This window comes from Theropithecus gelada, chromosome 2, assembly GCF_003255815.1.
Source record: "Theropithecus gelada isolate Dixy chromosome 2, Tgel_1.0, whole genome shotgun sequence".
Classification (NCBI taxonomy): domain Eukaryota; kingdom Metazoa; phylum Chordata; class Mammalia; order Primates; family Cercopithecidae; genus Theropithecus; species Theropithecus gelada.
Window position 1 is genome coordinate 121,023,625 of NC_037669.1, and position 17,631 is coordinate 121,041,255.

Genomic DNA, 17,631 nt, shown 5'->3' on the forward strand with positions numbered 1-17,631 from the left:
TGCATGGAACATTCCATCCCTCAGGAGTGGAGGCAGGCTCTGCAAGGTCCATTTTTAGGATTCCCTGGGTAAAATGTTTCTTGGACCATTCTGGAACATAATGTTGCAGGAAGAGCTATTTTATTAGAGAGGAAACCATGAAAACTGTAATTTCAAGAATACCTCTGCTGGGCATGATGGTTCATACCTTTAAGCCCAGCACTTTGGGAGGTTGAGGTGGACGGATCACCTGAGGCCAGAAATTCAAGACCAGCCTGGCTAATGTGGTGAAAATCCATCTCTATGTCAAAACAAAACAAAACACCTCTGTGTATCCCTTTAGTTTAAGTCCTTAGCCCTCCCATAAAATATAAGCAAATTTCGGGAGAGATAACAGATTGACCTTTACGAATCCTTTTTAGCTTCAGATCATACCAGACCTCACCCCTAACCTCCACATCCCCCAACTGACATCCCCACCTCCAATGCTAGGCTCTTCCAGCCCTTCCTGCCTGGGAGCTTTTGAGCTTGCTCTGTCTTCTGCCTGGGATGCTCTTCCCTCTCTTAAAAAGCTAACTCCCAGTCCTTCAAAACCCAGGCAATGTCACTCACTGTTCCAAGTCTGTTCTCTAAGGCATGCTTAGTTTACCTGTGGGTTCCCTGACCACCTCCCATCTCTTAGCTCTTGTCCCACTCAGTCAATGGCATACAGGTCTATCTTCCCACCAGGTTAAGATGCCATCAAAGACAAGAACTGTCTCTTGTTCATCATTGAACCTTTTGCATTTAGAACATTAACTGGCCTACAGTAGATTCTTTAAAACTATTTATGGAATGAATGAATTCTTTACTGCCAACATGTTTCAGTGGGGTGGTGGTGCAGGGTTGGGGGTAGAGAAAATATGAAAATGCAAAGAGAAAAAGGAGCCTGCGTGCAAAGGAAAGAGGTGGGGGTCACCGGAAGGCGGAGGTTCCTGAAGGCAAACTCCTCTGAGGACAGCTTTGCAAATGGCCAGTCCCTTTTAAAGGCATGCTAAGTCTTCAGATAACTCTAACTGACAGCTGTAATTTAAGATGTGTTGACACACGAGATGTACTTGCCGAAGTCGTGCTTGATGACTTATATCTCACACAATGAAATAGGGCAAAGTTAAAAACTCAAATTGCTTTGGGTTCGTATTGGTTCCCGGATCCTGGGTTACATCATTTCTTACTGTTACGTTAAACATTAACAGCAATAAAAAAACAGAAAAAGAAAGGTGGCGGGGCGGGGGGTGGGGGGCACTCACGTAGGGGAGGATATTTTGATTGAACACAGGCTTGACAGAATCTTATTTTCTTCTTAGAAATCCTAGAAAACAGAAAACAACAGGAAGATGTCTTATTGGGAAATACCCCAGTCAACTTCACCATGAGTCAAACAAGGAAGAAAACTTCCTCAGAAGGAGAAACTAAGCCCCAGACTTCATCTGTCAACAAATTTCTCAGGGGCTCCAAAGCTGAAAGCAGAAAAGAGAACAATGACCTTAAAACAACTGATTCCCAACCCACCAACTGGATACAGAAGACAGCCCCCTCAGAGACTGGTAAGCTGCTGGCTGCTGGTGTTTTGCTGTTGTATTTGTTTTGTTTTTACTTCCACATTTAAAACATTTTTATTTTTAATTTTTGTGGGTACATCATAGGTGTATATATTTATGGGGTATATGAGATGTTTCAATACAGGCATGTAATGCCTAATAATCACACTGTGGAGAATGGGGTATCCATCCCCTCAAGCATTTATCCTTTGTGTTACAAACAATCCCATTATACTTTTAGTTTTATTTATATATTTATTTGGAGACAGAGTTTTGCTCTTGTCACCCAGGCTGGAGTGCAATGGCATGATCTCAGCTCATAGTAACCTCTGCCTCCCAGGTTCAAGCGATTCTCCTGCCTCAGCCTCCCAAGTAGCTGGGATTACAGGTGCACACCACCATGCCCAGTTAATTTTTGTATTTTTAGTAGAGATGGGGTTTCACTGCCTTGGCTGGGCTGATCTCGAATTCCTGCCCTCTGGTGACCCTCCTGCCTTGGCCTCCCAAAGTGCTGGGATTACAGGTGTAAGCCACCATGCCAGGCCTCTTTTAGTTATTTTTAAATGTACAGTAATTTAATTGCACATTTAAAAATAACTAAAAGAGCATAACAGGTTGCTTGTAACACAAAGGATAAATATAGTCACCCTGTTGTGCTATCAAACAGTACATCTTATATATTCTATTTTTTCTATACCCATTAACCACCCACACCTCCCCCACCAACAACACACACACCCTTCCCAGCCTATGTATTTCTTTATTTTTTAGAGTTTTCTTCTAAAGTGATCTTATGGGTTAAACTAAAGACTTTAAGACTTTTGAGACTAAAGACTCAAACTATGAGTCTCTGTGCTAATCATTTATTATGTTACTTAAATGCTTTAAATGATTCATAATTTTACTTTTAAATTGTCAAAAGCAACATAACACTACAGAAAGGTTTAGGGAAAATACCGAACTTCCTTTCATTATAACACAAACGATCATTTCTTTAAGATTCTTCTCAGTCTTTTTTTTCATGTGCATGCATTTATGTTCTATCAGTCAGCAGGTAATGCCTGCGCTAAGTGTTAGAAATACAGCCATGAAAAGGACCAAATGCAGATACAACTTCAGGTGGTGATAAATGATATGAAGAAAAATACTGCAGGCTAAAGAGACAAAGAATGATGGGATGGTGTGCTATTTAGATGGGGGTGGAGGAAAGAAGTCTTCGATTTGGAGGCGTTTGAACAGCAATCTGAATAAAATCAGCTGTGTTGAATGAATGACTAAAGCCAGCCACTTAGGTATTTGTGGAAATAGCTTTCCAGGCAAAGGGACTGTACATGCAAAGGCCCCAGCTAGTACTGAGCCTAGAGTGTTTGAGAGAGAGTCAGGAAGTCAGGGGTGCTGAAGCAGGATGGGAGACACGGAGAGGAAGGGGTAGTGGAAGACAAGTCAGAGAGTCGCTGGGGCCAGATTGGCATCTTTTCCACAGCTGTAATAACTTCCAGATACCTCCTGAGTTTATATGGAGCTGTGATCCTACTTCTGGAATATATTATTATATTGCTCAATTCCCACTTTGCTACATGATGCTCACATGCATAATTTTCATGGTTGCATAATATTCCATTACATTCGTATGTCTTTTTTTTTTTTTTTGAGGCGGAGTCTTGCTCTGTCGCCCAGGCTGGAGTCCTGTGGAGCAATCTCGGCTCACTGCAAGCTCCGCCTCCCGGGTTCACGCCATTCTCCTGCCTCAGCCTCCCGAGTAGCTGGGACTACAGGTGCCCACCACCACGCCCGGCTAATTTTTTTTTGTAGTTTTAGTAGAGATGGGGTTTCACCGTGTTAGCCAGGATGGTCTCAATCTCCTGACCTCGTGATCCGCCTACCTCGGCCTGCCAAAGTGCCAGAATTACAAGCGTGAGCATCCGCGCCCGGCCACATTCATACGTCTTAAGTACTCAGTGAGTTCCTTGTTTGTCCTTCAATGAGTATCTTTGGCTTTCCTTCTTTCCCATTCCCTGTTTCACCATATTTCAGCTATTTTTAAAGTATAAATTTCCAGAACAGGGATTGCAAATTCAAGGGTTATGAAAATAAATATTGTCAAATCTCTCTCTAAAGTTACGTGTTATGTGCAATGTCATCAATATATTATCTATTAGATTAAAAGCATTTTAAAAACATTTTAAGCATATGCAAAAATAGAATATAGAATCCCTATGGTCACCTACCTTTAGTAATTGTCAGTCAGGCATGGAGGCTCATGCCTGTAATCCCCACACTTTGACAGGCTGAGGCGGGAGGATTGCTTAAGGCCAGTAGTTTAAGACCAGCCTGGGCAATACAGCAAGACTCTGTCTCAGCCGGGTGCGGTGGCTCACACCTGTAATCCCAACACTTTGGGAGGCTGAGGCAGGCAGATCATGAGGTCAGGAGATTGAGACCATCCTGGCTAATATGGTAAAACCCAGTCTCTACTAAAAATATAAAAGAGTAGCCAGGTATGGTGGTAGGTGCCTGTAATCCCAGCTACTCGGGAGGCTGAGGCAAGAGAATCCCTTGAACCTGGGAGGCGGAGGTTGCAGTGAGCTGAGATCATGCCACTGCACCACTGCACTCCAGTCTGGGTGACACAGTGAGACTCCGTCTCAAACAACAGCAACAACAACAACAACAAAAAACACTCCGTCTCTAGAAAATAGTTAAAAATTAGCTGGGCATGGTGGTGTGTGCCTGTGGTCCTAGCTACTCCGGAGGCTGAGGTGGGATGATTGCTTGAATCTTAGAGGTTGAAGCTGTGGTGAGCCATGATTGCACCACTGGACTCCAGGCTGGGTGACAGAGCAAGACCCTCAAAAAAAAAACCAAAAAACAAAACAAAACAAAAAACCCTTGGCCGATTTTCTTTCTTTCTTTCTTTTTTGAAACAGAGTTTCGCACCATCGCCCAGGCTGGAGTGCAGCAGTGTAATCTCGACTCACTGCAACCTCTGCCTCCTGGGTTCAAGTGATTCTCCTGCCTCAGCCTCCCAAGTAGCTGGAACTACAGGCGTGCGCCACTATGCCCAGCTAATATTTTTGTATTTTTGGTAGAGATGGGATTTCACCTTGTGGGCCAGGCTGATCTCAAACTCCTGACCTCAGGTGGTCTGCCTGCCTCGGCCTCCCAAAGTACTGGGATTACAGGCCTGGCCAGGAGCCACCGTGCCTAGCCAATTTTATATCATTTATACCTAACCTCCCTTCCATCAGATTGTTTGCCATCAAATGCCAAAAATAATACAGTATAAGCAGCAAGTAGATTAAATGTATTTTAAGTATGTTTTTATATATAGGAAATTAAAGTCTGTCTTTAAAAGAAGACCATCTCTATCAGAAAATTGTTCATTTTTGTTCTAGAGTGTGATTTAGAGCATCAGGAATGAGGTTAATGAATAAATGTAATCGTGATTAAATTAACAGTGCAAAACCAAGCCGGGGTCATCCCTGCTATGCAACACTGACCACCCAAACTGCTTGGTTCTTCATTTCTATTTCTCCCAAAATTCAATGGCTCCTGGAGTCATGTTAATTCTGTCCCCAAATAGCTCTCCCACCTGGTTCTTCCTACCCATTGCTGCTGCCTAGCTCTCATTGTCTCTTGCCTGGACCACAGCAATAGCTTCCTAACTGGCTTTGTGCTTCTAGTCTTGCTCTCTTGCTAATTTGTCCTCCACACTGCCACAGTGCTCTTTCTAAACCACAGATATGGTGGTGTCTCTCGCCTGCTTAAAATCCTTCACTGAGTTTCTCTCATCTATATTCCCAAGCATGGCCTTCAAGGTATTGGTGATCAGTTGGATATTGGATATCTCTTCATGACCTTTGCCTTCTCCCACCTCCCACCACAGTGCCGCCCTCATCCTCTGCGTGTGGCACTCTGATTTACTTATAATTCCCTGGACTGGCCACATTCTTCTCCTCCCCAGCAAGTGGTTCTTTGTGGCTAGAAAGATGTTCCCTCGTGTTACCATCCTCCCCTGCACCCCTCCCTGACATATCCCTCTCTCATGTCCACCCACCTGGATGACTCCCACTCTTCCTTTAAGGTGCAATCCAGGTACCAGTTTCTCTTGGAAACTTCCCGAGATCCACCTCCTCGACCTGGAATCCCCAGACTTGGGGTACTTATTGTCAGTGAAGTGTGCAACCACACACCCCTGCGTGCCTCTGCTTCTCATCTATATGGTAACGGTGGCTTTCTTGCCATCTCTCTCATGAAACAGGCAGCTCTTTGAAAACAGGAACTTGTTATCTTGGTTCCTGGTACAGTACCACCCATGTTAGCAATGTGTAATAACGTCTTATGAATGTCGAGTGTTTTGGTTGACAAACCTTGACAGATTTCAGTCAGAAAGGAACTTAGTGAGAGCACTAAGGACCAAGAGCTTCGTTTGGAGCTAACACAGCTAGGAAAAGGCCTCAATCTCCACAGAGCCGCTCCTGTGTGGTTACTAATGCGCCCCCCATGGGTGCCTCCCACCCCACTCCAGCCTGGCTGCAGCAGCCGTGACTCACCTGTTCTACACAGTGATCTCTGACATAAGGTATCCTGTGAAGAGAAGGTTTCATACTTTTTTTCTTTATCTTTTTCTTTTTTGAGACAGAGCCTTACTCTGTCACCCAGGCTGGAGTACAGTGGCGCAGTCTCAGCTCACTGCAACGTCCGCCTCCCGGGTTCAAGAGATTCTTGTGCCTTAGCCTCCCTACTAGCTGGGACTCCAGGATCCTGCCACTATGCTTGGCTGATTTGGTTTCATAGGTTTTTTTGGTTTTTTTTGAGATGGAGTCTTGCTCTGTTGCCCAGGCTGGAGTACAGTGGGATGATCTCGGCTTACTGCAACCTCTGCCTCCGGGTTCAAGCGATTCTCCTGCCTCAGCCTCCCAAGTAGCTGGGATTACAGGTGCACGCCAGTATGCCTGGCAATTTTTTGTGTTTTTAATAGAGATGGTGTTTTGCCATGTTGGCCAGGCTGCTTTCGAACTCCTGACCTCAGGTGATCCACCCATCTCAGCTTTCCAAAGTGCTGGGATTACGGGCATGAGCCCCAGTGCCCGGCCGGTTTCACAGATTTTTTAAAAATTGAAATCATGATCTGTGAGGAGATGTCCAGGGATCTCATAAGTTAGTACTCACTTTTATATTTAAGTGTTTTGATAAAGATTTATCATGATGATTTATTTTGGTAATTGAGCAACTGTAAAACCAATATTCATTCATTCAATTGTTTGCTCTTTCAACAAATATTTACCAAGTACCTCTCAGGTAAAAGGCCCTGCAGATTACCATGTCCCTGGGAGGTTCCAGTAAGTTTAAATCATGATGCTCTTGAGAAAGGAACCAGGCATTTCACAGATGAGTAAACCAAGGCTCAGAAAGATTAAGTGACTTGTTCCTCGAACAGACCCGTGATTTGGACCAGGTCTTCCGACTGCTTACTTGTCAGTCACATCAAACATGACAGAGCACCCAGTGGGATGTGAACTGAGAAGAGATTTCTGTATCTGTCAGTTTCTAGGTTATTGCTGGTGACCTTTGAGAAACAATTGATTTGGATAGAGGAGTGTAGCAACCAGAAGGTAGAGGGTTAGCTTGCAAATGTGGGGAAGGAGTTGGGCCGGCAAGTGCAAACCACTCTTTCCAAACATTTGACAGTAAAGGAAATGCTTGACAGAGCAGTGTCTTGAGGAGAAAAGAAAAGAGTGGGTTTGGTGGGGCTGGAACTTGGGCATGATTGTAGGTTGAGATAAAAAGTTTAAAAACAAAAGAGAAACAGCAATAAGGTGCAACACAGAAAAAATTTTTTAAATACAAAAATAAAACACACACACACCATAGGCTTTGGAACAAACTACTCCGGGTTCAAATTCAGGCTCTGCTTCTTCCTAGTTAATCATTTCTCTAAGTTTCCAAATCTATGAAATGGATTGTGACTCCTTTAGACAAAATGTACTGTACTTTCTGGCACCTAAGAGGCTGTCCCTCCCTGTCTCCTATCCACAACTCTGCTCTGCCCTACCCAAAATTAGGGTTGCCAGAGAAAATACATGCAATAGTTGAGACATATTATAAAATGATTCCTTGTTGATTTGGAATTTAAATTTAACTGGGCATGCCGTTGTTGTTTTTCCTAAATCTGGCAACTCTACCCAAAATTAAATACCTTGTATCCAATGTGCCATAAAAATGGAAGGTGAGAGTGAAAGGTTACATGGTGGATGCTGCTGCCTCCTACTGGTGAAATGTGGTAACACCAATCATCCCAACAAGGATGTGTATCCTGCATGTGGTTTTCTTAGACCAAACAGGAAGCCACAAGAGTGCTGTGGATTAGAGATGTAGTTTTTATTATCCTGCTAATCATTTGGTCTAAATTTATTACCACCGCAATCCTACTATCTTTTACTTTTCACTGGTACCAATGTATTTCTTCTTAGCTATGTGGTCTTACACCTTTTTGTCAGGGTTAATATTACTGCACATTCCAGAACTTATTATTTCCTATTGGATTTCAGTATACATAATCTATATGTTTACAATTGTATATTTCACTTATAAAACCACTTTAAAATCACTGTCAGTACACGTCTATTCACTTTTCCTTACAAAAGTATGATGTATTTTATGTATGTCTTGAATGCTGGCACCTGGCAGGCCATGGTGACTCACACGTGTAATCCCAGCACTTTGGGAGGCCGGGTGGGTGGATCACCTGAGGTCAGGAGTTCAAGACCAGCCTGGCCAAAATGGCGAACCCTCGTCTCTACTAAAAATACAAAAATTAGCCGGGCATGGTGGCAGGTGCTTGTAGTTCAGCTACTCGGGAGGCTGAGGCAGGAGAATTGCTTGAACCTGGGAGGTGGAGGTTGCAGTGAGCTGAGACCATGCCACTGCACTCTAACCTGGGCGACAGAGTGAGACTCCATCCCACCCCCCCACAAAAAAAAGAAAAGCTGGCACCTGCAAGTAGGCAAAGAACGAGTACATAACAGGTGCTCAATAAAATGATAGCTTTTATTATTATAGTGCTATCTTTTTTCTTTTTTCTTTTTTCTTTTTTTTTTTTTTTTGAGACACAGTCTCACTGTGTCACCAGGCTGGAGTACAGTGGCATAATCTCAGCTTACTGCAATCTCTGCCTGCTGGGTTCAAGAGATTCCCCTGCCTCAGCCTCCTGGGTAGCTGGGACTACAGGCATGCACCACCACGCCTGGCTAATTTTTTGCATTTTAGTAGAGACAGCGTTTCACCATGTTGGCCAGGATGGTGTCAATCTCCTGACCTCGTGATCCCCCCGCCTCAGCCTCCCAAAGTGCTCGGATTACAGGCATGAGGCACCGCGCCCAGCCACTATCATGTTATTATAGTGTTATTACAGAGGAAGCTGGTGAGGGTGCCACAGTAGTCCCTAGTAACAAGAAGGACAAATGAGGCTTTCCAAATGCACTTTCTGGCAGGAGTTGAGAAAAAGCAAAAGCTCTCCCAGGCCTAGTTTCTCTGGATATATGTTTGCCAATTGAATGGTCTAGGAATGACCGGCAAGAATTCCACTCACCCCATGTAGCCATTTGAAGCTCCTTGATGGTGATTTCAATGCTTTCCCTTCTTCACCTGCTTGGTTTGAGGAGGCAAGTATCTCTGCTTCCTCCCTAGTAGTTGCATTCACCAAAGATATGTATGCCCTTCAAGTAAGCAAGCATCTCAAAAGCTGGGCTGACAGGCTGACAGGTTTACTTCTCACCCAGGAATGCAGCTCTGTCTTCATGCTGAGAAGCCCAGGTCAGGTCATGATAGAAAAGCCACTGAGTTCCTCCGGCTCCTGAAGCAGTGTCTGAGCGCCTGGCGGCAGGAACAGTGGTTAGTTGAGCTTTGTCCCTAGTAAATGGCTCTGCCTCTGAGTTGAGGTTTTTATAAAAGAGCAATTCAGAGTTATGCAGTCTTTTCATTTATCTGATTGTGCTCACTATGCATCTTTAATACATCCATCATTAACAGCAAATTCTTTTTTATGCTTATCACACAGCTAAGCCTCTCAGTTCAGAAATGGAATTGAGATCCAGTATGGAGAAATACGAGCAGTTCCTGCAGAAGCTGGGCAAAAAGGCTGTCAACAAGTGTCTAGATTTGAATAACTGTGGATTAACAACAGCAGACATGAAAGAAATGGGTCTGTATGCAGTGGACTTTGCATAGAGGAAGATAGGGCCTTTCCATTGAGATGAGCAGATAAAACATACTCAGCTACCCACCTAGTAGCCCCAAGTCTGCTCAGTGGTCCCAGACAATTGCAGAAATAGCACCGCTATTTTTATTTATTTATTTTTTTTAAAGATAAAGGCCAGGCGTGGTGGCTCACTCCTGTAATCCCAGCACTTTGGGAGGCCGAGGTGGGTGAATCACAGGGTTAGGAGTTCAAGACCAGCCTGGCCAAGATGATGAAACCCCATCTCTACTAAAAATACAAAAATTAGCCAGGCATGGTGGCGGATGCCTATAATCCCAGCTACTCGGGAGGCTGAGGCAGAGAACTGCTTGAACCTGGGAGGCAGAGGTTGCAGTGAGGCAGGATCGCGCCACTGCACTCCAGCCTGACAACAGATTGAGACTCCTCACACACACACACAAAAAGCAAAGCAAGTTAATTGATCCTTCCTTAGGTTTTGAAGACTTCAGCTGAGTTTAGGAAAAGAGGCTGTATGAAATCTTACAGACACACCCCTGCATTTTCAGACTGCAGTTATTTGGCAGAAATAAAAAACATCCTAAGAAATAGAAAATGTAAACATCACAATTCCTCCAATTGTAGAGCTGAGGGCTCTTTGCCAAAAGTCAGCACGCCCACCCCTGTCTATTCTCTTACCGTGTAAAACTATGTCCTGTGTGTGTAGGCATTGCATTTTATTTACTAGAAATCCCAAGGCACATACACATATCTGTATTTTCTTCTGTTTACTTCTAGTTGCCTTGCTGCCTTTTCTCCCAGACTTGGAAGAACTGGATATCTCCTGGAATGATTTTGTAGGTGGAACCCTCCATTCTATCACTCAGCAAATGCATCTGGTCAGCAAGTTAAAAATCTTGAGGCTGGGTAGCTGCAGACTCACCACTGACGACGTTCAAGCACTGGGTATGATGAATGCATTTCTTAAAAAATTGATTTGGCCGGGCGTCATGGCTCACACCTGTAATCCTAACACTTTGGGAGGCTGAGGTCGACGGATTGCCTGAGCTCAGGAGTTCAAGACCAGCCTGGGCAACATGGTGAAACCCCGTCTCTACTAAAATACAAAAACTTAGCCAGGTGTGGTGGTGGGTGCCTGTAATCCCAGCTACTCGGGAAGCTGAGGCAGGAGGATTGCTTGAACCCGGGAGGCAGAAGTTACAGTGAGCCGAGATCATGCCACTGCACACCAGCCTAGATGACAGAGCAAGACTCCATCTCCAAAAAAAAAAAAAGAAGAAGAAGAAGAAGAAGAAGATGGGTTCACTCAATGCACCTTTGCAAGCTGAATCCTCAAGGGCAAACTATCTCTGTTGCCTGCTCCATTGGGGATCATGGTCAAGGGCACTATGCTGTATTGGGCACTTGTATAACTGCTAAAAAGTCATGTAAACCATGTCTAGGTCTGTGCTAAGCTCTGTGGATAGAGAAAAGAACAAGGCTGACCAGGTCCCTGCTTTCATGTAGTTTATTTATTTATTTATTTATTTTTATTTTTATTTTTTTGAGATGGAGGCTCATTCTGTTGCCCAGGCTGGAGTGCAGTGGTACAATCTCGGCTCACTGCAACCTCTGCCTCCCGGGTTCAAGCAGTTCTCCTGCCTCAGCCTTCCAAGTAGCTGGAATTACAGGTGTGCACCACCATATCCGGTTAATTTTTGTATTTTTAGTAGAGATGGGGTTTCACCATGTAGGCCAGGCTGATCTCGAACGCCTGACTCAGGAAATCCACCCGCCTCAGCCTCCCGAAATGCTGAGATGATAGGCGTGAGCCACCATGTCTGGCCTCATGTAGTTTAAATGGAGGTTACTGTAAAACATGCTCACACTGGGTCTCCGTTACTTCATGTGTAAAATAGAGGAGTTAGAGTAGACAATAATTAAGTTCTTTTACAATTCCAAAAGAATACTTCTCTCTTCTATTTTCCCACCCACATTTTGAAAAATTAAACAAAACAAGATTTTTAAGTTAATAGTTTAACTAGAACTAGAACCTCCATTAAGTTAGTTTATATACGGAACATAGAATTAAATCTGTACAATGTCATTCTACTTATCCAACTGCTGTACCAAAATGCTTGCTGGTTTATTACATGTCTTTGATACTTTTTAATCTTCTTTTGTTGTAAAGTTTCTTGTTTTCATGACTTATTTTAATCCTTTACATCTATTTAAAGATTTCTGTAAAAACAACACATTTTATGCCAAATATCTCCACTTGTCAGTCCCTCCCTGGAAATGGGGGCAGCTGACACCCCCTGGCCCATGCCTCCTGTAGCTGAGGAGAAACATTACACATCTCAGGTTGGCCAGATCCTACTTCAAATCCTAGTGCTGACCCCGCCCCCCTGGCCTCTTTGTTTTGAGACGGCTTTTCATTCTTGTCACCCAGGCTGGAGTGTAGTGGTGCAATCTTGGCTCACTGAAACCTCTGCCTCCCTGGTTCAAGTGATTCTCCTACCTCAGCCTCCCAAGAACTGGAATTACAAGAGTGCACCACCATGGCCGGCTAATGTTTTGTATTTTTTTGTATTTTAGGCATGCACCACTATGACTGGCTAATTTTTGTAATTATTTTGTATTTTTTGTATTTTTAGTAGATCCTACTTCAAATCTTAGTGTCTATCCCCCGCCCCCCACCTTTTTTTTTGAGATGGCGTTTCATTCTTGTCGCCCAGGCTGTAGTGCAGTGGTACAATCTTGGCTCACTGAAACCTCCGCCTCCCCGGTTCAAGTGATTCTCCTACCTCAGCCTCCAAAGTAGCTGGGATTACAGGCGTGCACCACCATGCCCAGCTAATTTTTTTTGTATTTTTAGTAGAGACAGGGTTTCACCATGCTGGCCAGGCTGGTTTTGAACTCCTGACTTCAAGTGATCTGCCCGCCTTGGTCTCCCAAAGTGCTAGGATTACAGGCGTGAGCCACCACACCCGGCCCCTACTGCCACTTTTAACTAGCTTTGTGAACATGGACAAATAATTTAACTTTTCTGAGCCTCAGTTTTCTTATATCTGAAATAGGGATAACTTCCCTCTCAAAAAATTGTTGCAAGGATTAAACAATTTCTTTAAAGTACCTACTGCATGCCTGGTGCATAATAGGTGCTCAATAACTGATAGTCCTTCTTTCTCCATTCTGTCATCTAAGACCACCTTTCTTTGGGTTTACATGATCAGTTCAGCCCCACATTAAGCAGCTGGTTGTTGTGTAGCAGACTCACAATTTTAACATACAATTACTCACGTGTGAAAAGACAACTTTCTTATTTTCTATGATTAACCTGATCTTTTTCCTGATCCTCCATCCTAAGAAAACAAGAAAATGAAATTTCTGCCTGGGACCTGTTCCAAACTTACCTGGTTGAGGAGGGAATCTGTACTGTTGTTGTTCTGATGTTTGTGCCCTTTTCCCTCTCCCAGAGTTATTTCTTCTCTGGAAGGACTTCTGCATCCTCTCCCATCAGGAGGGGCTTACCTATCTATCATCCATACTCTGTCTTCTTCACTCAGTCTTAATGTAGATGGGGTATAGGGAAAATAAATGGTTTCTTGATAAGAGGACATAAATCAGAAGGCATTTCAAAATTGTTACACCCATTATAATGGTTTAGTACCGGGTGGCAAATGCATGGCACTCCAGTACCATGACCACTGCAGACATAACTAATCAATCATGAGCTCTTTCTCCTTGATTCTGGGGAACACTTCAGAACTATAGAAAGCCACCCCCAATTGACTGGCAAGCGCACACAAAATGATACCTGTTCATTGCTGGCTTAAGATGCTATAACTGCTGGAGAATATGCATTTTAGCATGGGGTTCCTGGACTTCTAAAACCTTAATCCATGGAATGAACAAACAATGGTAGAAGTTCAAACCCAGGGGTGGGTAGTAAAGAGGCTTCTAGATATAGGGGACTTGCCAGAATGCTTAATTATTTGCGCATTGAGAAAGTACATTTTCTATGTATGTGTCTACCCCTAAGGCGGTGAAAATCATTCCTAAGGGCTGATCTGTCTGGTCACTTCTCCTATTCTCTCCCAGCCTCCACTCTGCAGCCCTGGGAGCTTTCCTGTGTGTAATGGTTTCAGAAATGTTAGTTTTCATCCCTGTTTCCCTACACCCTTCTTTACCCCTTAAGGCAGCATGGCTGTTATAAGATGCTAGTGCCTGATGCTCTATTATTAGTTTCTCTCTGTAGTGGTCAGTTCAGGTTGCATGTGATATTCCTCATATATATATATAGGCATGTGATATTCCTGACTTTGGAGAGAGCTTTACTATATATACAGGCATGTGATATTCTTGACGTTGGAGAGAGCTTTACCTCTGTGGTGGCCAGTTATCTGCTTTGCCTCACTTCTATCCCTGGTCAAACTTCTCAGAAATGCTGATGCCAGAGAGGGGGGCTAAGGGAAAGCAGATGAACCACCACAAAAGCAGCTTCCTAAAACCACCCTACCAATAGGTGGATTTTTCTACAACAATTGTTTAGCTCATACGCATGACTTCAGAATTTTGGAGGGACTAGAATGACTGTACGTGTAAATCTAGAGAAGCGTGCCCTGCTATGAAGGAACTGGGTTCTTTCCTTCTCTCTGTTCCTCTGTGCCAAACAGGACAGTACCTGGCCCAGTTTCCATACTCCATTAATCATAGTTGTGCTGATTCTGAAATGAATTCCCTGCTTTACTGACTAGTGACTAACAGAATTTTCGGGCCATTTGCTAACAGGAGAAGCACTTGAGATGATTCCTGAACTTGTAGAGCTAAATTTGTCTTGGAACAGTAAAGTGGGAGGTAATTTGCCTCTGATCCTTCAGAAGTTCCAAAAAGGGAGCAAGATACAAATGCTTAAGCTTGTGGATTGCACCCTCACGTCGGAAGATGGGACATTTCTGGGTAAGTGGAATTTGAAGAGAAAAAAAATCGAAGATGCTCATTGGATAGCTTGGGAATCGACGTTTGCTGTGTTTTGTCTTATCCTGAATTTAAAGAAGGGTATGTAGGAGGGGAGTGGAGTTTTACGTCACTATATCCCCAGGTGACATAAAACTCCACTCCCCTCCTACATACCCTTCTTACTTGGATTTCTTTTCTAGGTCAACTGCTACCTATGCTGCAAAGTCTTGAAGTACTTGATCTTTCCATTAACAGAGACATTGGTGGCAGTCTGAACAGTATTGCTCAGGGATTAAAAAGCTCGTCAAATCTGAAAGTACTGAAGTTACATTCATGTGGATTATCACAAAAGAGTGTCAAAATATTGGGTGAGTTAACAATGGCTGGATTTAAGATTACAAGTATAAATATATATGATATACATATAAATATATATATTGAAAAGTTACTAGGAAATATAGCAAAATATAAATAGTGGTTGCGCTGGGGAATAAGATTATGGGTAATTGAAATCTCCTTTAAGCTGGGCGCAGTGGCTCACACCTGTAATCCCAGCACTTTGGGAGGCCCAAGCAGGCGGATCACTTGAGATCAGGAGTTTGAAACCAGCCTGGCCAACATGATGAAACCCCATCTGTACTAAAAATACAAAAATTAGTTGGGCGTGGTGACACGTGTGCCTGTAATCCCAGCTACTTGGGAGACTGAGGCAGCAGAAATCGCTTTAACTCAGGAAGCGAGGTTGCAGTGAGCTGATAGGGATGACAGAAGAGACTCTATCTCAAAAAAAATCTTTTTTATATTTTATTTATTTTCTAAATATTTGACAGAGAACATACACTTTCATGATTATAAAAATGAGCCTTTAATATGACTGACTCTGAAAAGGCCAGTATATTTTAGGTTGAGATAAACACTGGGAAAAATAAAATTTCTTTGCTGCTAGAACTACTAGGTTTTCTGTTCTGAAAGTGTCAGCATTATTTTATGCTCCATAGTAGGAAGGAATTGGTATTGATAAAAAGAATGGCTTCGATGGCGTCTGGAGTTAAAACTTATTCCCCTGTACATAGTATCCATATTTACGGAGAATAGGAAATGACGTTGAACTTACAGAACCTGTAATATTCACTGGCAGCTTGAATAAGTCTAAAAATCTATGTAAACTCCAATGTTCAAGTGTAATAGGAGAGGATGCTCAAGTGTAGTTGCAGGATTCATGTCAAAACCCTCGGCAATCTATGCAGATCTTAGGGAGCGTGTGTGTGAAATCATGGTCGGGTCCACAGAGGGCCAGATGGTAGGAAGTTTACACTTATTCCTTCTTTTGTCTTTTGTGAACACAGTGTGCTCCCTCAGCCTCCCTTACTGCACCATGGCCCCACCCGTGTTCCACACCTTCTTACCACCTTGCAATATGTCAGAATGGTAGTAGAGATGGGGTTTCACCATCGTGGTCAGGCTGGACTTGAACTCCTGACCCCGTGATCCACCCCATTTGGCCTCCCAAAGTCCTGGGATTACAGATGGGAGTCACCACGCCTGGTCCGGTTTTTCTTTTTTTAAGAGATGGATCTCACTATTCTGCCCAGGCTGGACTCGAACTCCGGGGTTCAAGCAATCCTCCCACCTTGGTCTCCCAAGCAGTTGGGACTATAGGTACACCACTGTGTCCAGCTATCAGAATGGGATTCTGACTTTCTTTGTAGATGCTGCTTTTAGGTATTTGGCTGAGCTGAGGAAATTAGATCTTTCCTGCAATAAGGATCTAGGTGGAGGTTTTGAAGACTCGTCGGCTCAGTTGGTCATGCTAAAGCATCTGCAAGTCCTAGATCTTCACCAGTGTTCACTAACAGCAGATGACGTGATGTCACTGAGTGAGTACATATTACAGAGCAAAGGAAAGACTTTTTGGAATCTTGGCCTATCTTTGGAAACTTGGAAATTTTAATATGTACACTTGTAAATTTACTTTTTATGAAGTTATTGGAAAGATTAATTCCTAAAAATTCCGTGAATGTCTCAACACAGTACTTGGCATGTATTAAACACCCAGTAAACGTTAGTGAATCTCAGTTCCACCTATACATGCCTGTAAATGATAGATTTGGCGCTTAGGGAAAATTTTGAATTTATGTTGCTGTTTAGAAATAAATCTCTTAGTGTCACAAAGCTGATTACAAACAGGTTACATACCTGTAACCAAATGCCAACACAAAAGGTATTGAGGATTTCTGAATAACAAGTGAAGTCAAGCCACTCAGATACAAATGAAGTTACAGAAAAAGAGTCAGCGGGGTGGCGCGTGATGGCTATACGTTACCGCTTTAGGCAACTACACTTATTTTCCTACTGCAAACATAGTTCTGTAATTACGACATGTAATATATAAATGCAATTTCCCATAACAAACAGAGCAAGCATAGCCTTGAGATTAAGGGTTTTATCCCGTCTGTGGCCACAGTAAGCCTTCAGTGTACATCCAGAATCTGATCATGGCTCACCATCTAGACCTCCACTACCCTGGTCCAAGCAACGATTATCTTATGCTTAGACTATTGCAAAAGCCCAAATAGTCTCCCTGTCCTCTATCGCTCTGACTTCATTCACTCCCCGTCCTCCTCACTGACTCCACCCTGGCCACAGCCCTTGCTGATTCTCAGACACGCCAGGCATGCTCTGGCCTTGGGCCCTTTGCCCATGCTCTCTCTTTCCAGGTCATGGGCAAGTCCAGGCTAGAGGTGTCTCATTTAGCATCTCCCCACTGCTCAAGCACAGGCACCTGAACATGATTGGCACCAAGTAAATGCATGTTGAATATGTGAATGAATGAAGAATGAGGGCACAATGAGAATACAAGTAAGTTTTTGGTTGTTTATAGTACAATTTGGGGAGGAAGACCGTAAGATAGGT

At 43.4% G+C, this 17,631-nt stretch overlaps 1 protein-coding gene across 3 annotated transcripts in view; it reads left to right on the plus strand.

Moving 5' to 3' along the window:
• Positions 1 to 1,264: 1,264 nt before the first annotated feature.
• The window catches only part of LRRC31 (leucine rich repeat containing 31), a 30,763-nt gene continuing 14,396 nt past the window's right edge, over positions 1,265 to 17,631 (plus strand). For 2 of the 3 annotated variants that reach the window (XM_025377052.1, XM_025377051.1), the window contains exons 1-6: positions 1,265 to 1,565; positions 9,619 to 9,762; positions 10,555 to 10,722; positions 14,551 to 14,718; positions 14,919 to 15,086; positions 16,428 to 16,595. In XM_025377052.1, coding sequence (XP_025232837.1) covers positions 1,391 to 1,565; positions 9,619 to 9,762; positions 10,555 to 10,722; positions 14,551 to 14,718; positions 14,919 to 15,086; positions 16,428 to 16,595 — 991 coding nt within the window. In that variant the 5' untranslated portion in view covers positions 1,265 to 1,390. The remainder of the gene's footprint in view (positions 1,566 to 9,618; positions 9,763 to 10,554; positions 10,723 to 14,550; positions 14,719 to 14,918; positions 15,087 to 16,427; positions 16,596 to 17,631) is intronic. The other variant, XM_025377053.1, reaches the window with a different exon arrangement.